The following is a 22,336-nucleotide window of genomic DNA, read 5'->3' as shown; positions in this document are numbered from 1 at the left end:
GACATTAAAGCTGTAAAAAATCTTGTCTATCCCATCTCCTTGATATTTATTAACTCTGCCTTTGCCATTAAATATTTTCTTTCACTAGTCCTCTGTACCCTTCACCTTGACTATTAAAATAGTCTGCTTTCCCTCTTGCCCACTGTTACTAGAATCATGTTTTTAAATGCAGACAGGAACATGCTACTTGCCATTTCTTAGGAGATAATTACATATTCAAAATTATTTAAAGCTTTATAAAACCTTAATCACCACCTCATCTTGATACTCAGATACATGCCGCCATGCAACCTAATCAAAACCAAATAGGAACCAAGCACCAAGTCTTCATGCTGTTTCGATCATGCTCGCCCATCAGCCAAGAATTTGCTTCCACACTTTGTAGATTAAGACCATACTTTCCCTTAAGACTCACCTTGAATACCACGTACTTGAAAATATTCTCTGTTTTATCCACTCAGTGAAAATGACTGCATGTTTCTATCTTATAACATTTTACAAGTATATGTACATTTTGAAAGCTTGTTTCATTTTAGCTCATCTGTATGCCTTCTCTTCCCCCCGGCTGTAAAATGTTTGAGGTTTGGGATCATGAAATTTCCATCTTTGTGTCTCACATACTGCTTGGTATGGTGTTGTGTGTGTGTGTGTGCTGAGTGTCATTACCTGCTGTCTCCATACTCCTCACCTGCAATAAAGTGTTCTTTTGATGACATCTTTAACTTGTTTTTTGAAAACTATCTTCAACACAGTTTCCCTGGGCACATCATGGTACTGGAAACTCTGTACATGATGCCTTCCATTCTTCACTCCCCTTTTATTCTTTAAGGTTCTTAATCCAGCATGAATTCATAAAATTCCCCAATTCCCCTCACCAGGGTGACCAGTGACCTTCATTGAAAAATTTTATAAACTGTTTTCAAACTTCTTCCCTTTACTTACGGTGAGGCATTTAATATTGTGACCTACTTGAAACCCTCTGTCTTAGTCTACTCAGACTTCTATAATAAAAATTCCATAATTTTTGTTAGAGGAGTCTTGGAATTTGTGCTGGAGTCCAGGAATTCCAAGATCATGGTCCCAGCAGATTCCTTGTGGGATGAGGGAACTCTTCTTGGCTCACAGACAGCCATCTTTTTCCTGTGTCTGCATAGGGCAGGAGGGGTGGAAGACTTCTGTGGGTCCCCTTTACAAGGACACTGATCCCATTTGTGAGGGCTTTGCCCTCATTCCCGAATCACCTCCCAAAGATCACCTCCAAATGCCATCACCTTGGGGATTAGAATTTCAACATATGAATTTGGGGGGAGGGACACAAACATTCAATCGAAAGCAGCCTATCTCCTGATTTTTCTGATCTCTCTCTGTATTTTTTCCCTTTGCTTCTATGATTGTTTCTTTCAGTATATTTTACTAAATCCTAGAATCTAGACCTCAGAAAAGTTTGAAGCAAATGACATATTCAGAAATCATGGTGATATAAATTACAAACAGTGGAGTGGGTAAGAACACCTAGAGAAAATACATTCTGTAAAAGAAGAAAAGAAAAAGGAGAGGGGAGAAGAGAAGAGGTGAAAGTATGGAACCCAGGAAAAGCTAGTAACATATAAAGAGGGTTGAGCAATGCGGACCATACACTACACTTAAGAAAAACTTTTGCTTGGAAAAATAACCAAATCATTACATTTTTCTTGTGACACGTTGTTTTAGTATTACATCAGTATACGAACAAGAGAATAAGCAAGTAGAGTGGTTATGCACAGATTCCTTTCAGACTTTGGATGCTATAATTTTAAATGAAGATAACTAATTTTTTACAATTACAACTACAATCCCAGCATAGGAATGGATTTTAAGTTAATCATTGCCTTTTTAATGACAGAGATGGCTGAAGTCAAACCAAACATATGGTCTAATAAAGGTGCTGGTTCCTCATAGATGAAACCACACTATGCTGGGTTTGCAACAAACACTATCAAATGGGGGTAAAATGGAATTAAAAAGGTTAGGTGCCCAAGCCAGAAGTTCATAGCTGTAAAGCGAGCTGCATCATGGCCAGAGGTTAATACCAAAAGCTTGTCTGAAAAAATAGAACATGTATCCTCTGTAAGTTATTCTAATGAAATTTTATCCCATACTAAAGCAAGTGTCCACTTTTCCCCCAAGTTTAACTGTTCCACATCTACTTTATTCTTTCTTCATTCTTCTCTCAACCCTGGACAGAGTTCCTATTTAATTTTTAGACTCAGAATTTCAATTCCTAAAATAAAAAAGAAGTTTTCCTGAGAAGTTATCTGAATCTGCTTTTAGACCATATTCCTAAGTGGCCTAAGGAGAAACAAATTATATTAAAGGATGTGATGAGAGTTAAGATATTATATTCCTACAAGGTGCTCTTGAAAATTTTTTTGAGATTCTATGTTTGCTGTTATTCATGGCTTTAGTATAAGATTGTTTATTATTCTTAACATTTAGTAAGAATAAGCTTTATTATTTCAGTTGGAATATTATCAGATTCTGCAGTATGTTGCATTCATTTGAGGTATATATAATAAATTATAGGTAAATTTGTTACTCTTCAACCATATATGTATTTTCTTATGCTCATTCCACAGACCACCATGTATTTTGAAGCTTTTGGCAAAATCATTTATGATCAACATTGTGGAAAGTTAGGAAAGAGTTGGGCTAATTACAAATATCTTCAGAATCTTATAAAAAGATTTAGAAACCAACTGCCATGTGAAGACTGTTTTTATTCACTCCCTCAAAATCAGAATATTATGATCAATTTGTACAGTACAATGTGCCAAAGCCATGTGGAGCTTTACATTTCTCAACAAGAAGTTCTCTTTTCAGTTTATCTTTCATAATGAATGATTTTAATTTCAGTAAGCATTGTGTACTGGAAGGAATATCTATGGTCTGGAGTATTATGCTGAGCATCTTCAGCTAATAGATTTTATTGTTTAACCTGGATTTTTCATTTAGAGAAGTAGAATTAGGGAAAATGCGAAGATGATTTTTCAATCCAATTCCTCACCCAAAAAAGCATAGGGAAAGAAAGAAATATTGTATTCTATTAATTTTATAATTTTTTTCTTCCTCTCCCAACAAAAATGTGCTGTTTCTGAGAGTGGGAATTAGCTCCTCTCTCTTTGTATTTTCCTTAATTGCTGACAGAATATTTTACACATTACAGGCCTGCATAAATATTTGATGAATGAAGTCAGATTCTAGCCACAGAAAAAAAGAGACATATTAAAATAAAGAATCAAGTGTCTCTTTTTCCAATTTTTACCCTATTAGCTTATAAATTATAGAAGTGTTTTTAGTAACAAAATCGTACTGCCACACTTTGATCAGATAGAAAGTTTATATTCCAGTGATTTCTCTGTCACAGCAGAACTAGAGACACACAGTTGAGAAGAAGTAAGTTAAATAATTATTGGTTCATTGTTGATCTTGCCCCCATCAAACTGATGTGGTCACACACTTGCTTAAATACAGATCTATGCTCTGTATGATGATGGAAAGCCTACTATGTGCAGGTCACAATTGTTTAGTTTTTACTCTGTGGCATGTGGTGGGTGTGGTATGTGATTTGCTAGCATTATTCTAATTTAACCCTCTCAACAAATTGATGTCCTAGATATTATTGTCCACCTTTTACAGGATAGAATACTGAGATTTAGAGTTAAGTATCTTGGCTGATGTCACACCACTGATAAATAATAGAGGTATGATGGTTCCTAGATTGACTTCAAAATCAGTGCTCTGTGGTGGCACCACACTGCCACGTAGTAAAGGCATTAGATGTCAGAGTGCCACCATGCTTGCCCTTGAAGCCATCATTGGTGTCATTAGCAGTTATTAGTATATCACTGTAGCTACCATATTTTCCAAAATGACTGTAAGAAAAGTAAGAAATGTTTTTCAGTATAAATATTTCTAAACAAACATCTTTTTATTCCTAAGAAAACAATCACTCTCTGTATAGCCTGATTATACAAAGTAACAGTTTTACAAAATACTTATGAAAGTGCTCAAATTAGTCGAACTCAGCTGTTTTTCAAATTTGGAACCTACTTCCTCAGAGACGTTTTTGGGTTTGTGTGTTTATTTGTACAAATGTCATACAGTTTAAGTTGTGACATAAAAATGATTCCATTAGGTTTCAGCCTCTGCACACAAACACACCTACACACTGGCCTACAGTCTCTTTATTCACACTGGTGTTAGGCATGTAAGGTCTAAGTTTGTGAATAGTATATAGAAAAATTTCACATTATCCCTGAAATCTTTGAAAGCTATTCCTATTATTCAACTAATAAAAACTTCCTTGATAGGATTTTAAAAGTGTTATGGACTTTTAAAATATATACTTGATCTACCTAATGAAATAAATATAGAGGTCAGGCTAATTGGAAATAAAGAATGGCTACATTAAACAATGCCTTTACTATCAAAGTACACAAATACCAACCAGCATGTCAGTCTCCCTGGTAAAGTTACATGAGTTTCCGTATTAGCATTTGATTGAATCCAGCAAGGGGAAAGTAAGATTTAAATAGAAAATGAGCTTCTGCATCAGGCTCCCTAAAAAATACTAAAGAGATTTTTGTGTTCATGATTCTACTGGAAATCAAAGACTGTTGCTTCTCTGGACAACATTAGTTTAAAAAAAAAGAAATTCCACCGGGCTCCCTTTGCCAAAGTGGGTGACCATCCAAGGTGATAAACTCATTATGCAGGTCAAATACCCTTGCATACAAAAGCTGCTATAAATTTAATAATGCTTTAATATGGATGCTTCTAATTTCTAAAGGGACTCCCAAATGCAGAGCAAATGGCCTAACATTTCAATCTATTTTATTAAGAACAAATGCATAAATAACTGGGAGTTCATGGTAACAAAATGTGACCTATGTTAATGCAACCAAATTCTATCACTTTCTCTAGATGCTTTGCACAAAGAGAACTGTCAGTGGTATTACTTAGCTTTTCCCGTGAACACCAACACATTCCACTACTGTAGACCCTATGTCTCCTTCATCAGAGTGTAAATAAAGAGCAGTGATTCCAGAGATAGCAGATTTCTCAATAATTCTCCCGTCTTAGTGTAATGGAACTGATTTCAGAAACACAAACACGAAGTCCCTTAGTTTCTTTTTTATTCTTGAAGAAGGAAAATAAACCGCTTTTCAATCTCAGTGTCTTTCACTGTGTAATCATATGTGATGTAATTACAAACATCTTTGAACTGGTTAAAATGCAGAAACGTTAAAAGGAAGCAAAACTCACAGCTTTTATCTGAAATAGTTGCATTCAGTTTTTTTTTTTCAGGAATTTTGTATTATACCTAAATTTCATACTTATGCTTTGAATCTTAAAGTAGTTGCAGTAAGTTTCATTTTTAAATGAATTTGTTTATTATAAATATTCTATTACCCCAGTTGTACTTTTGATATTATGTGTCATTGAACAATTATAGATGACACAAATATATAATAGCTAAGACATATAATATACTCAAAGGATTTAAATAAAAACCTTAAAACCATTTATTTCCATAGGTATTAACTTTCCATTTGATATATGTGAAAATACAGATTTATTAAGATTAATGCATGTTACTGAAAATTACATTTTTTTCAGATCCAAGAAGTTAGCAGAAATAATGAGCAAGAAAGTGACAATGAAGAGGATATTACCTCGTTGTCTATGTATTTATCTGGTAAGTGTTCCTATATATTATGTGTATATGTAACATTTATTAAGATATGTTTTAATTGGTAAAAAAGCAAGACTGAAAAGAGCATGGAAAGTGTGGTGAGCATGAAAGGTTATTTAATTAACTGAATGACTTTTAGTTTCTAATAAGGGAGATATATTTCTACATTATCTTGCTAATTTAAATAATTCTAATAAGTTCTATAATAATCAAACACCAGTTTTTCCTACCCAAAGGAAATACACCAGTCAGGTTAATGTAAATATTCTGACTATTTGACTATGTATTTTCAGTTTGATTTTTTGTTTGTTTGTTTAAACAAAGTCACACTCTTTTCAAACTTTAGTTTTCTCTGCTAAGAAAGAAGTTTAGACCAGGTCCCTCTCTGAGGCCCTAACTGGCTATAGTTGGATGTAATTCTATACGCTAGTATCTGAAGACTAACTCAGAGTTTTCCTATGTGTATAGAGCTCTATGCATTATGCCATACCCCACTGGTATATAACAGCATACTAAACATCTTTACCAGCATGTCTGAAAGGCATTCCCCCCACCCAATATTTCCAAATCTGAAAACCTTAATTCCTTCCACTCCCAAACCTGCTCCACCTCTCGACTTCCCCATCTCAGTAAGGGAACACTCCTTCCTTGTTCAGTTTAGTCCAGAAACCCTGGAGTCACCTTCAGCTTTTTAACTTCCTCTCCCACTCTATTCCAACCTGTCAGTTAATACTGTTGACTCTACCTCCAAAATAGAGCCAGCATTCAGCCTTTCCTCACCCTTTCGTTGTGATTGGTCCTGATCCATGTTGCCATCAGCCCTGTCCTTGGTTATGGTAAAGCACAGTTCTCAATGGAGGGCTATTTTCTGTCCCCAACAGAGGGTATTTGTCAATGAATGGAGATTTTTTTATTGTCATGACTTGAGAAGGGAGGTTTGCAACTGGCATTTAGTGGAAAGAGACACCAGAAATGCTGTTAAATATACTACCATGCACAGGCCATGCCCCATTACAACACAGGATTATCTGGTCCAAAATGTCAGCAGTATTGCTGTTAAGAAGCCCTGCAGTAGCACCATCCACATTTGTTGCCCCTAGCTCTCCATGCTTCACGAAGGAATGAAGCATTCTTCTGCTCCGAATCCTGCAGTACCTTCCCATAATACTTATAATCCTCATCATTACCTAAAAGGCTCTAGATAGTTTTTTGGTCCTATCCCTACCACTCTCTTGCTTGTTCACAGCCACAATGGCATCTCACTCATCAAGCATGCTCTTGCCTCAGACATTTGCACTTTTAACAGTGCACAGTTGATGGTCAACCAAACATTATTGACCAGTTTTTCAAATGATAGGCTGACCTGCAAATTAAGTAAAATTAAATGCAATGCCTTAATTAACATATTTTAGCAAAACCAGTAAACTCCTTCAAATATAATTGCAGAACACAAAGCAATGCTAAATATTAATGTTGATGAATTAATGCACTGTTTTAAAGTTATACATTTTATTGTCACTCCTAATGATAATAAATGTGATGATAAAGGCCATTATTGATAATAACCATATATTCTTTATGATATTTAATCCTCAGAAGAATTGCCTGTAATAAGAAAACATTATATCAGCTATTTCTACAGTTTGGACCTAGAACTGTCTCATAAATGAAACTCTGTGTGACTCAAGCTTCAGGCTCTTTTATGGGATAAAGGGTGAAGCACAGGTCATGCTAAGTCTGTAGATTTCCATGGTATCACCGTTGCTATGAAACTTGCTAAAACCCACTGACCCACTATATCTGACTGTCCGGGGTGGGATTCCAGGCATATGCATAAAAGACAGGGACCAAGAGACTCTGTTGCTTAGACAGTGTATACCATAAAGCATGAAGGGCAGCTACTAGTAATCTTCTATAACATGAATGTAATTCTAGTTTGATGATCAGTTTGCACAGAGAGAAATCGTGAAGTCCCTCTGCTATCCTGAGCAGTAATTTCTTGGCAGTCACTCCATCATCTACTTCATCAACATTTCTAGAGACTGCTTTATCTCAGGCTCGATGTTTGGTGTCAGAGGTAGAAAAATGAATGAAATCTGTGCAAATATCTGTGAAGGAATGAAAGATGGTCTGCTCTGCCAGACTGGTAATTAAAGAATCTTGGTTTGCAATTAATTCTACAACTGGCAGCTATATCTTTCTTTCTCCCATAAAAGAAGAAAAATAAATAAAATAAAATCCATGCAGAAATATGGAGTACCATCATGGGCATGATTTTTCCACATGACTAATTTTTCTTCCATTGTTGAAAAATTTCTACAGTGTAGCTCTTCATTTTAAAAAAGAATTCCTTTCCCTCTGTATTCTGCTGTTTGGCTTCTTTAGCTATATTTTAGTTCAGCAACAAATACTCTGATACACAAATCATTTGTTTTTTGTTGTATTGACAATGAAAACAATTCACATAATCCATCCAATATAAAGATTCCAAAGTTCATTTAAAATTTTTATTTAAATTTAAATTTTTTATTTTATCTAATTTCTTTATTTAAAGGATAATTTTTGTAAAGAAAATTTAAGAGACTTTTTTTTAAGATTTAAAATTATTATACTATAATACCTTTTTCCTATTTTCTTCCTGAGTGGCTAGAAGGCATTTATTGAGTATGGTATAAAAACAAATAATACAATGATAATTCTCAGAATGAAGGAAATTTGGATCATTTGGTTACATTTCAGGATGGAATACATTTTATAGGTGAGAGAACTGAGCCTCAGAAAGGCTTGGAACTCAGAAGTGAGCTTTATCTACTGTTAGTGATTTGGATGCCTTCCCCTTCAAAAGACATTAACACTTTTCTCAAGTAATAGTCTCAAGAATTATAATTTCATCTAATGATAAATATAAATTTAAATAGTAACTAAATAAGATTCACAGACTTATTTTAATTGCATTATTAGCCAGCAAGTTAGCATTTATTTTTCTTTGTCTTTACTTTTTCCATCACTTACTTATTACCTATTAGGTCAGTTATACAGTTTTCTACCAAATAAGCAGTAGTGCAGTTCACATATATTTGAATCTTCTCAAACAGTACTCTGAGAATCATTATATGTATGAGTGTGTCATAAGTGAGGTAGCGAGATATAATGGAGTTTAACTGTTGATTTGGTAAACATTTTAAAAGCCTAAGACTGACTATTCACCAAAATTAGGCATTTATTGGCTTTCCACTATATCAGATCATGAAAGTTTTATTAGCAGTACTATAGCTTCTGTATGAAATTACAAAATATGAAATGCCTCCAGATAGTGTGTTTAAATGAAATCATACAATCTTCATCATAAACAGCCACGCAGAGCCCTGCACTTCATCATGAAAGCAGGCAGGCACACAGGCAGAGCGTGGGAGCTGAGGAAAGTGAAATGGCAAAGGAAGAAAAAGAGAAGGAATCGGTCACGGAGGCCAGCCCCAGCCTATCAGAGGTTGGCAGTGGGAGTTCTGAGAACGAGTATGATGATGACTTATATGTGTTCATTCCTGGAGACAATCCAGAAAATAATTCGCAAGAGCCAATCATAAGCAGACCGCCTCTGCCCCTGCCCCGACCTGGAACTGCTGCCTTCCAATTGGAAAAACCTCACTTCATGTTACAAGGTAAGTTTAAAGTTAAAACACCAACAGGAAAAAAAAATGCTTTGACATACTTACGTAGCATATAGCGCAGTGGCAAATCTTTGCAGAGAAAATCAGTTTTTAAAACCAAGAGCAACATCCTACCATTCCTTAACAACTAGGGCATAGGAAATAAGGCAAGAGATGCCAACTAACTCTTCTTTCTCTCCTTCCTTCCCTCCCTTCCTTCTTTTCTTCCTTGCTTCTGGACAAAGTCTTATTACAGCTTTAAGTAAGTAAAGAAAAAAAATTTGAAAGAAATTGTTGTTCTTCACATCAAAAGAACCTCAAGCATCATATGGAAAAGCAAATGACAATTTTGCTTTTAAAAAATACTCTTCTCTTCTGGCAAGAGGGAGAGGCTAATGTTTTACATATTTGAAAATGACCCTGGGCACTTCATTAAGTTGGTAGCTACTGGCGAAGAATACTCCATATATTGCTAAAGAGAAAGACCAGTTAAATGGCTGTGATCACATTTGTTCCAGATGTAGAAACTTAATCAGGTGAGGGTGGGAGGTGAAGGGCAGAAAGCATCAAAAGGAGCTTCCATATGGGCTTATCCAGATACCCACTTACAGTCATAGTCACTAATTGTCATTCACTTTATTGGTCACTATTTTATATTTACTCTCTTAAGTCATAAAAAGCTTTTACAAGGAAAATTTAATAAGAACGGTAAAAGAGGTATCTATTATCAAAATCCCACTCATCACTGTACTTTAGTTTCTGAGTCCTAGAAGGCTAGGAAGTATATAAATACTGCTTCAAAAATGTGAATTTTGAAGCCATGAAATTTAGCATTTTGTCCTCAAAGGCACAGTCTCTACAAGGGGTCATCAACATAAACCTTTACTAAGGTTATGCCCTGTATTTAGAGATAGAAAGTACTGCTTAATGGGAAGTATGGAAAAACCTAATGATTCATTCACTCTTTCAGCAACATTTATTGACTAGTAACTATGTTTCAATCTGTTATAGACCATCAAGATAGATCAGTGAAATAGGTGTATCAATAGTGAGGGGCAGGGAGGAACATAGATTAGTAGAATACTGACCAAATTCTGTTATACTTTTCTCATTTTTGAATAATTGTATATAATTACTAAAACTATTTGTTAAGAAGGCAAAGTCTTGTATCAGATTAACTCTCTTGAAGCTAATATAAAATTGTATTTTCCAAATGTAAATTTCTATATATGGTCTTTTGGTTAGGAGGTCTAAAACCACCCTACAGATAGTACTCACAGATATCTAAGGTCGGAAGTATGTTGGCTGATACATTTTCTGAAAATACCAAGTATAAAAAGCAAACATATAACAAAAACCCACTCCTTGTGTTTAGAAAACAAAAGTATATGCAGTGTGACTATTTATATCCAGTGTGACTTTTTTTTTTATGAGCAGCAAGAAGGCTTTATTTAAGGCAAAGTGCACACGTGGAGAAAGGGGAGTGCAGGCAGCCTCAGAGAGGAGGCTCACTTAAAGCCTTGGGATTCGTGTCATTTAAGGGTTCAAGAATGGAGTAAAGGGTGCCAGGGGTGGGGTGTAGGCTTGACCTGTGGTCTCATGATGTCCATCTCCCGTGAAAGACATTGCATTACTATCCACAGTCAGTCTTCTAGATGTTCTCTAAGGTAAACTTAACACAAGGAATTTATTTATCCTGTTCTTCTCTAAGATAGCGGTTATCCTCCCTCAAGCAGTGAAAACGTGTCATTTATGACTGCTTGCCCTGCCTTAAGACAGGGCCAGTTGTTGGCTAATGTGACCAAAAGGTACGATAGGAATCTTACCTCCTAACTCCCTGCTTTTTAAAATGGAATCTTAGCCTTAAGATGGAGTCCCTCCTGTTCTTACTATGCTGTTTATATCTTGGCACTTTTCATCACAGGCAGGAAAAATTCATCATCATGCTTGTCCCATGTCCCTGCCCTGCCTCACTCTTATAGCCACACCCACTCGCTTTCTTAACCTCTGGTAAATACAAACCTGTTCTCTCTTTTTATAACTTTTGTCCATCCAAAGAATGTTATGTAATTGGACTCGTACAGCACATAACCTTTTGTGATTCACTGTTTTCATTCCACATAGTCCTCTAGAGATTCATTCAGGCTGTTGTGTCAATAGTATTTGTTTTGTTGCAATGCAAGTGTGGAAAAAAAAACTGTGGGTAAAATAAAAACACACTTCATTCAGTCATTCACCTGTTGAAGGATATTTGGGTGGTTTCTACTTTGGGGTACCATGAATAAAGCTGCTACAAATTTTCATATACAGGTTTTTGTGAACAAAACCCTTTGTTTCCCTGGAATAAATGCCCAGGAGTGCAATTGCTGGGTCACATGGCAGTTATGTTTAATTTTTAAAGAAACTTATGCAGTATTACTTTTAACCTCATCTTCTCATAGGTATATTAAAGGTAAATGGAAAATAAAATGCCTATATTTTTTCTTAAATACTTCAATTAAGGTATCTTTGAAAGTAAGATTGGAAGCTACTGCTTATTTTTGGCCAGAGACTTTGTACCTTCAGAAATTGTCTTCTAAGAATAGCTTCCATATGCTTTCAAGTTACCATTTTCAGAGAGATCACCTCATCAATACCCTGAGCATCAAATTCCCCATGATGGATTTATGGACATATTCATTGGAGAAAACAATAAATTGAACACTATAGAATACTTTTCAGTTTATTAAGGACATATTGTCTCTCTTTATCTTCACAACAAACTTTCAAAGCAACAATCACTAGGACCCCTTTTTGACTCAGACCCAAGACTACAGAGCCTATAATTAGAATGTGTCAAATACTCCTATGAACAGGTTTGCTGGGCTTTTAGGATTCTTCTCTTTCTTACATACCTTTGCCCCAGTTATTTCAAGAATTGGAGTTATAGGAGTGGTTTATTTAAAAACGTATTTACTAATGTACAACCTGAATTAAGAAAACTCAGGTCCCACCCTAACATGGAAAGTATAATCAGATGCACTAGGAAATAAAAAGGAAAATGTATTATTTCTAGTGCAAGGCCAACTTCAGAAAGTTGGAAAGGGAAGGTGGGTGGAGGAGCCAAAAGCGTTAACAGTTCAGGAAATCAGTCGATGAAAGTAAAATAGTTGACATATTCTGCTAAAAATGAAACCTGTAAAAGTGTTTCCCACACACTTACTCTGGTCTTACCTGTTATGCTGTCAGTGAAGCAGAAGTCATGAAGTCAAAATCTCAGTACCATATTATTCGGAGGGGGAAAAGCAAGTCATGGTGTTTTAAAGTTAGTGCTAAGCATGTAAGAGTTCATACTTTTGGGAAATGATCTTGGTTTCTCCTCATATGCCTACAAAACAACTGCTGAGTCTTCTAATAGTAATACCCTTTTATTCTGCTCTATAACTTGTCTTTCTCTGTGGCTCCTAAGTTTTTCTCCTAAAATACATCTCCTAAGTTTTTCTCCTAAAATACATCCATAAGTAATCTAATTCTTTTTTGGTTAGATTCTTAGTAAAGAGAAAAAGTAATTCTCCCTTAGTTGACATGCATGAATCTCTCAGAACACAGAAAAGCAATGATTTTTCAGTCGATAACTGAATTCCTTTACATTTATTTTATTTTTGTTAATTCCTTAAGTAAACATTTGTCAAAGGGCAAATTTTTTTTTTCCAAAGGGCAAATTTAAAAAAATTCTCATTGGCTTGGTAGAGACCCATCAAAATTCTTTTCAACTTACTCATTAACCAAAGTATATGATATCTTGGTCTTTTAAATAACTTTTAATAACTAAAATATTTTAATACATTCTTATAAAGAGATGTAACAGTTTACTGAGTATGAAAACCATAAGCAACTGTTTATTCTTTTCATATGAATTAATCTTCAAGCCATGTTTTGTCATGAACCCTACTTTCAGTGTCCTTTAATCTAAGAATCAGGTTCATGCTGGCTTGTAGAAATAAAGAGTTGCATTTTTGAAGGTCAGTTTGTCATAGCCACAATGAGACTAACTGTAAGAAACCAAATAAGTAATGGTGCTTTGGGCTATTCCCCCTTGTATTTTAAGAGAAATAGAATTTTAAGCAGAATCCCCAGTGCAAACCCTATGAAAGTTAAAATGACTTCAACAACAACAAAAAAATCTGACAGCATTATGCTTGAAAATACAAGTTTTCAAAGCATTTAGAATTTGAAGCTCAGTTTTATATCTTAATTTTCTGATATGATATCATTCATAAACTATGTGGGAAATGTTTATATGCTTGTATGTAGGTTTCAGAGAAATCATGTCTTAAATAAACTTTTTTCTTAATGTTAGCAATTACAAACAGTGGGAGCTTATGTTAGTCAATTACTGGTTCACTTTTCTCTTTTTGAAATTTATGGGACAACATATAAATTATTTGGAGGGAGCTACAAGCAAGGACATATGAATACCAATAATACTGCCTTTAATAGGAGAGTAACCACCACCTAAATATTCCATAAACAGGGAAAATGTTGGAAGGCCAAATGGAAAGAAGTCAAATTTGGTGTGATCCCAGTGCAAGACAGGAAACAACAGTTGAATCCAAAGGAGAAGAAAAAAAGGCTGAAAAGGAGCAAGATGAGGAGGAAGATCCATACACTTTTGCTGAGGTTGATGACAGTGAATATGACATGATACTGGCCAATATGAGTATCAAGAAAAAAACTGGAAGCCGTTCTTTCATTATAAACAGACCTCCTGCCCCCACACCTCGGCCTACAAATATCCCTCTGAGAGAAGAAACCACACCTTACATAGCGCAAGGTAACGCTTTTTTTGTAGTTGCTGCTGTTGTGTGTGTGTGTGTGTGTTTGGAGTGGGAAGGATTGTTCTCTTTCTTGGTAAGTCCTAAAACCCCAAGGTAAAAAATTCCAAGTCATAAGTGAGTTGTATTGGCCCATTTTTAAATTTAGAAACACAATGAATAATAATAATAAAACTAAGAATAATGGATAGGCTTCTGTTTTTAATTCTTCATTCAGAAGGATAATTTTGACAAACCATCCAAATGACATGAAACCGTAGCATGTGTGTAGAAGTTGTTTGACACTTCATAGAGGGAAACTCAACTCTATGAGTGTTGTGTAACTCAAGAAAAGAGGTAGGTACTTTACTTTTTGCCTCTGTTTCCACTTAAGATAGCTTTTAAAACCTAAACGTTGACTACTAGAACCTCAGATATGCAACCCAAATTCCTCTGATAATTGCACCTCACCCCAATAATGAAGATTCATGTCATCTGAGTCATGGAATGTCTACCTCACTTTAGACCTCAATTCTTCATTCTCATTCTCAGTTGACTCTAAATAGAAAACTAATAAGTCCCTAGAGCTGCGTAGGGTCTATAGCCCCAGCAGGACATACTGACCCTAGTGTTACCCCCTAACACTCCTGAATGCTGGGCTTGGTTTGGTACACTCTGGGAGTCCCTGGAGTCTAAGATGACTTTTATTGCATGTACATGTGCTGAGAGGCTTTTTGGGCTAAGATACCATCCTAGGGAATAAGAATATGGAATAAAACAATGTCTACATCCTTGAGGAGTTCCTAGGTGACAGATATGCAAATAAATAGAGTACAATGTGATACTTTATTAGTGATTTCTGAACAAAATGTTTGGATGATAACTAAAGCTGAGAGGCAATAGATTATACATTCAATTAGTCTAAGCCAAGGACCCAAACAGAACACTTGGATATAAACCACAAATCCACCCAAACAAAGGAACACAGTTACTCATCTGTGCTGAATATGTTGTTCACAAGAAATCATTCTATTGCTTAAGCAGAATGTGCTGAGAGAGTTGTATAAGAAAATTTAGTGAGTACATGCAATTATCAGCATCCAATATTCTTACATAACAGTGATCTGCTGATAATGTTTGAGAAACTATTAAGAATTAGGAAACTAAAACAACTTAATAAATGTTTCAGCTAAAATAAAATGTCAACCAGAACAATTATCTAGGTTATTAGGCAAGGAATAAACTGCAATTAGAAATTCTCAGATTGTCTGCCATAGGACCTCTAGGGTCTTAGTAGCTCTTGGACAAGGTTGCTGCACCCAATAAGTATGTCCTAAAGGAAGGAGATAGATGTAGCTCAACATAGGAATTTAGTTATATTCTAGAATTTTGAAAAAGTACATCATCATCTTCAAATCCTTAGCAAGTTCTCAGGACCACGAGTAGAGGCTCCCATGTTGTGTTATTCCACTTTTACCACTTTATCTTCTTACCTTTCTATTTGCTGTCATATTCTTATTTTCCACGAGCTCTTTTCTTGCTCTCCGTTTGTTCTTTTTTATACTATTTTTTAATCTTTCTTTGCTGGTGGTGGGGACAATGTAATTCACTATCTTTGTTATTGTTTTATTGAATTTTGCTGTTATTTGAGTTTTAAGTTTCTGTTATTTTTATTTTTCTTCAGTTTTCATATTGTCTCTGTTGTCTTTGTGGTTTGTTGTCCTGTCTGGAAGACTCAGTACCTCCATCAGATGTCTGGCTATTCCTTAGCTGTGCTTTCTTGTCTAAGAAGGAAGCCCTGAAAACCTGAAAGGAAGCTCTACTTGTTAACTTGTGGACTGCATTGCAGGGTAATGGTGAGGAAATCAGCCTTTTCATTAAATTACCCCAAAATGTTAGTTTATATAGATCTATCCTCCTATGATTTCCAGTTTTTTTAGAGTAAAATCCCATTAACTCTTATCTCTACGCATGTATCTGTTTGTCAGCACTCTGTGATCAGAGTGTGGGGAGAGCACTGGGAAGCCACACAGTTTAGATTGCACAGCTTAACCTGTTCTCCCTGTGTTTGGTCCAGTGTCTAACTCCTGCCAGCCACTGCACCTCATGTGCCATGGCCAGAACTGCTTCTGATCAGTTTCTCCAAAGAATAACTTCCATCATGGATGAGTCCCTCATTTCTTTTTTTTTTTTTTTGGTATCATTAATCTACAATTACATGAGGAACATTATATTTACTAGGCTCCCCCCTTCACCAAGTCCCCCCAACAAACCCCATTACAGTCACTGTCCATCAGCGTAGTAAGATGCTGTAGAGTCACTACTTGTCTTCTCTGTGTTGTACAGCCCTCCCTGTGCCCCCCATTATACATGCTAATCATAATGCCCCCTTTCTTTCTTCCCCTCCCTTATCCCTCCCTTCCCACCCATCCTCCCCAGTCCCTTTCCCTTGGTAACTGTTAGTCCATTCTTGGGTTCTGTGAGTCTGCTGCTGTTTTGTTCCTTCAGTTTTTTCTTTGTTCTTATACTCCACATATAAGGGAAATCATTTGATACTTGTCTTTCTCCACCTGGCTTATTTCACTGAGCATAATACCCTCTAGCTCCATCCATGTTGTTGCAAATGGTAGGATTTGTTTTCTTCTTATGGCTGAATAATATTCCATTGTGTATATGTACCATGTCTTCTTTATCCATTCATCTACTGATGGACACTTAGGTTGCTTCCATTTCTTGGCTATTGTAAACAGTGTTGCAATAAACATAGGGGTGCATCTGTCTTTTTCAAACTGGGCTGCTGCATTTGTAGGGTAAATTCCTAGAAGTGGAATTCCTGAGTTAAATGGTATTTCTATTTTGAGCTTCTTGAGGAACCTCCATACTGCTTTCCACAATGGTTGAACCAATTTACACTCCCACCAGCAGTGTAGGCGGGTTCCCGTTTCTCCACATCCTCTCCAGCATTTGTTGTTGCTTGTCTTTTGGATGGTGGTGATCCTTACTGGTGTGAGGTGATATTTCATTGTGGTTTTAATTTGCATTTCTCTGATGACTAGCGATGTGGAGCATCTTTTCATGTGTCTATTGGCCATCTGAATTTCTTCATTGGAGAACTGTCTGTTCAGCTCCTCTGACCATTTTTTAATTGGATTATTTGCTTTTTGTTTGTTGAGGTGCATGAGCTCCTTATATATTTTGGATGTCAACCTTTTATCGGATCTGTCATTTATGAATATATTCTCCCATACTGTAGGCTGCCTTCTTGTTCTACTGATGGTGTCCTTTGCTGTACAGAAGCTTTTCAGCTTGATATAGTCCCACTTGTTCATTTTTGCTTTTGTTTCCCTTGCCTGGGGAGATATATGTTCATGAAGAAGTTGTCAAGTTTATGTCCAAGAGATTTTTGCCTATATTTTTTTCTAAGAGTTTTATAGCTGAGTCCCTCATTTCTTGGAGAAGGAATTAAGGGCAATGACTGCCTTCAACTTTGAATCAGTCCCCATGTTAAATAAGAGAACTGAGATGGTTTTCCTCTTCATTCATATATTTATTAGTTACATAAAGATTTATTGAGTACCAAATGATAGTTTTTCCATGTACTAATTATGTAAATTCCTACATAACAGTGGTACAATTTATCATATATATGTATATAAATACACACACACACAGAAATTGTAAAGAATCTTAGAAATGTTGAATTTCTAAGAAATTTTAAAGGCTGCTTATCTCACCTACTCATCCTGGCCTGACACCCTTCAACATTTCTAAGAAACCTTTCAAATTCAATTATGCAATGTTAATTTCTTCTCACATTTGTGTTGTGTTCAGACAAGAACCAGTGTTATAATGTGTAGTTTTTTTGTTTTCATTTTTTTTGCACTTAAGTATATAAAAGCCAGCATTATTATTTGCCTCACATTCCCAGTCACTAGCAAAAACTGAACTATAAATGAGGTCACCAAAGTCCCTTTCCGTTTAGTCCCTCTAGCTTTTCTCTTTCACTGGGATAGACTTGTTTGCCTCTTCCATTTGTGTTATTGATTGTTGATCATTTTGTCTCCACATTAGGAAAACATTGCTTCATCAGCTAATTCTTTCTTGATGTAGTTTGCATTTCACAGGGTAAAAGCCTTTCGTCACATCTTTCCTTTGTTTTTTCCCCTTAGTGGATCAATTAAATAGAATTGCCACCATTTCCCAGAAAGCTATCCATTCAATTAGAAGAACATTAATTTGCCCCAGTTCTTGCCAGAGCATAGAAGTGGAAGCAGAATGTTGGCACATCCAGAGTATGTCAGCAGAGCCAGAAGAGAAGGATGTGGCGTAGGGGATAGAGGAAGGGAGGATACAGGGTCCCAGCCTATGATTTCAGAAACTCAAAGCAGTACTGGCAGGGAGACTAGGAAGATAAACCAGAAAGAGGAAAATCATGTTGGCTTTTGTTAGATAATAAAAAATACATGTTAGTGTCTACCTCTAGGTCCTAGCACAGAGCTCCTGAAACTCATAACTTCCTGGGTAGCAGGAGTGTCATTTGTTCTAATAAAGAACTTTGGGTGGGCTCCTGGGTGGCTCCTGGACAGGGACTGGTCCCCAAAAATACCAACCATGGTTAGAAGCTTAGCATTTTCAGCGCTGCTCCTTCCCCTGATTCTCCTGAGAAGTGGTAAGGGCTGAACATGCAATGGACCATCAGTGTTGCCTGAGTGAGGAAGCCTCCACAAAATCCTGGCAGCAGCAGAGTCCAACAGCTTTCAGGCTGGCAGACGCATCCACAGAAGGATGGTGGCGCACCCCGACTCCACGGGGCAGAAGCTCCTGTGGCCAAGACCCTCCCAGACCTCACCCTAAATATCTTACCGTTCATCTGCGTCCTTTCCTTCATCCTTTAATAAACTGGTAAATGTAAGCAAGTGTTTCCCTGGTTTCTGTGAGGTCCCTAGCAAATTAATCGAACCTGAGAAGGGGGTTGTGGGGATCACTGATTTATAGCCAAATTAGGCATCAGCTTCAGGTGACCTCAGAATCTGTGGCCAGCAGTCAGCATCTGGAGGAGAATGGCAGCAATTGTGTGAAGTCGAGCCCCTAAACTGTGGAATCTCACACTGTCTCCAGGTAGACAGTGTCAGAACTGCATTGAGTTAAATTATACGACACCCAACTACTGCCATAGAATTGCTTGATGGGAGAAAAAAAAAAAAACACAGATTCAGTCAACAGAAGTATCTGAAATGAAGTGTTCCGAGCGTGGTGATGATGTGGGATTAAAGGAGACACACAAGAAAGATACAAGAGGGAAACTGGGTTTTCCAGGTACAGTTTTGCAGAAAGTATTCAGATTCAGCTGGCATTCCTTAAGCAACTTCATATATCTGAGATTATGTTGCAGTCTTGGAGTGAGATAAAAGTAGTAACTCCCCAACACAACAGTTGGTATGTGGTATATTCCCAATAGATAATAATGGAAAGCAAGTCTACTTGGGCAGATGATGACTTTGATAAACTAGCTTTAAATTACAGAAAATGTGTGTGCTTCCTGGATTCGGGTGGAGTCAGAAGTTAAGGAAGCTTTTTGGGGGCTAGTGGGGAGAGCGTTGGATACCCTGTTCCAGCAACAGGTTGACCGGGTCTGCTCCCTAGAACAGTCATTATAAGTGGTTTTCCTGCAACAGTCCCGCATGGTTGGCTCTAATAGCCTCATCCGAGAGGTGAGGAAGGTGCAGCCCAGTGCGTTTTAGCGTCTTGCCCACGGCGCTACAACTAGGAAGGGGAAGATGTGGGACTGGGGCCATATCATTCTGGTTCCCGTTCCTGTACATGTGGCACACAAATTTCCTTTATTGATAGATTTATTTCTGGATTATTCATTAATGTTATTTCCTCCTTCCAACGCATAAGATCCATGAAGGAAGAAGATGACCTGCATCTGTTTTTGCCCATTACTATATCTTTGGTGCCAAGCTCAGTGCTGAATTCATAGTAGAAATATGAATATTTGTTAAATATTAATTGAATTAGTTGAATGCAACGATAAAAAAAATTGTAAAAGTGACAAGAGCCACATCAACATCAACGTGGCTAGAATAGGAAACTTCATTAACACTGTGGAGGATAGTAAAAAAGTGTATATCAATCTACAAATTCCTAAATTCTTCATCTTAAACCATCGCGGATTTTAAGTATTACTAACTTGAAGAGGGGATTCCGTACAGAGTGGGACAAACTTTTAGGATATTCACATATAACTAATGGCTTTCATACAGCATAATGTATTAAAGGGAAGATCTATTCCCACCATCACCACCAACCTCTGCCCCTAGAAATGTAACTTACTAATGCAAAACTGAGCCCATGGTTCCATTTTATCATGACATGTGTTTCCTATTTTTTTACTCCATGCCTGATATACTAAGCCTAATTTTAAGAGCCACAAGAAGATAACTCATTTTCTTAATTGGAAAGTTTTTGATGTCAGCATGCTTTCAGATACCATATTCTCCCCACTTTTTTTCTCCTTCTAATATGGAAGAGGATCAGGTTCATCAAGCTTCAAGAATATAGGGGAATTAATGTGGATTTACAGCCCTCCCTAGTGACAGAATTATTGATTTAAGACAAGGAAAGAAAATGAACACTTTGCATAGTGTAGATAGATTGGTAGTAAAACTATATCCATAAATCATGCAGAGATGATTGCCTACTGGGGGAAGTTTTTGAACATCAGTGAACAATTTCTTATTTCTCCCTCATACAATTAACAGAACCAGGATGATTTTCAGCATCCATGTTGCTGATTTAGGGTAGAATATAATTTCCCTTTCAATTTTCAATTGCTACTGAATTGCCCCTAGCATTTTGCAGAGCAACCAAGTTGTATCTGACCTTTCTGAGAGCTACTCAGCTACTGGGATCCCAAAATGTCAAGTACAACTCAGCTCCGCTCAGAAATTTTCCACTTGCAGTTCATTTGTACTTGAAATTGATCACATACAATGTAATTGAAATACAAACAGAAAAAAAAATTCTTGTCGAATCTCTTAGAAAATTAATCCCTATCATTGTAATTGTGACAGAGTGGAATGGTCTCTGTCCTTGTTAGTGAAGGTATATGGCCAAGTGGATTAAACAGGCCTTGGATCAAGTACCTTGAGCCCTCTTCTCTGGCTGGGTGACCTCGTTCAAGCCATTTAGCTTCAGGACTTAGTACGTATATTGCAACTGTTCTTAGGACAGTAGTGTATTTATTTTATCTGTACGCCAGGACTTCCTTCTTCCACTGTGGTACTCTCCCTCTCTCCTGTCCCTGACAGGACGGCTAGGGCAGCCCTGCAAAGGAACAGCAGTCAGGCCTGTGCGCACATTGTGCAATAGAGGGGAGCAGTGAGTCCGCTTGCTTAACCCAGGTGCTTTGATTTGTCCTCTCTGTCCTCACAGCAAAGTATCACAGAGACATTGAATGAAACCTAAGAAAGGTTTTGCCAATCATGTGGTAAAGCATTGGCATAATGAAAAAGAATTTTTCCAGCCTCATCTTTTAGAAATTCATTTCCTTTATATTAGTGAAGGCAGAAGGAGACAGTAATCAACTTTGGTGTGAATTAACATAAAGGGTTTGTATTATGTATGAAAATAAATGCAAATATTATTAAGCACTTAAATTTTCATTCAACAGCAGAGTGAGTTCTGGTCTTTTCCCCCTTAATATATGATGCTCCTAGAATCTCTGTTAAATATGTCTTCAGTAAGAAGTTTAATTGGCCTAGAGTAGTACTTGGCAGTGACTGGCTGCCCAGGAGACATTCAGCAAGGTTTAAAGACATTTTCGACTGCCGTGACTGAGACAATACTACTGGCATGTGGGGCAGAGACAGGATGCATTGCTAACTGTCCAGCCAGTTGCTAGCACACAGAACAGCCCCACCACTGAGACATGTCCAGTCCAAATGGCAGTGGCACTGACGCTGAGAAACCACAACATGAGTTATTTCCATTATTAAGACAGAGTAAACACTTGAATACTTTAGAGAATGGCCATTTGAAGATAAAATCATAGATGTATCAAACAGCAGCTATCCACACAAATAAAGCTATCTTTTTTTTTCACTTTAGATTTCCTGAATTCACAGTATTTTTCACTAGCACTTTTAATCTGTGTACCT

At 36.7% G+C, this 22,336-nt stretch overlaps 1 protein-coding gene across 8 annotated transcripts in view; it reads left to right on the top strand.

Moving 5' to 3' along the window:
* Positions 1 to 22,336, top strand: part of BANK1 (B cell scaffold protein with ankyrin repeats 1) — a 328,379-nt gene that overhangs the window by 273,366 nt on the left and 32,677 nt on the right. For all 8 annotated transcript variants that reach the window (XR_005061796.2, XR_005061797.2, XM_037020171.2 and 5 more), the window contains exons 8-10: positions 5,659 to 5,737; positions 9,088 to 9,393; positions 13,895 to 14,194. Coding sequence is in view for 6 of the 8 variants with exons in the window: in XM_037020171.2 (XP_036876066.2) it covers positions 5,659 to 5,737; positions 9,088 to 9,393; positions 13,895 to 14,194 (685 nt within the window). In the remaining 2 variants the exon portion in view is untranslated. The remainder of the gene's footprint in view (positions 1 to 5,658; positions 5,738 to 9,087; positions 9,394 to 13,894; positions 14,195 to 22,336) is intronic.

The sequence above is a fragment of the Manis javanica genome, chromosome 5, assembly GCF_040802235.1.
Source record: "Manis javanica isolate MJ-LG chromosome 5, MJ_LKY, whole genome shotgun sequence".
NCBI classification, from domain to species: Eukaryota; Metazoa; Chordata; class Mammalia; order Pholidota; family Manidae; genus Manis; species Manis javanica.
This window is presented reverse-complemented; position numbering and strand designations above follow the sequence as displayed.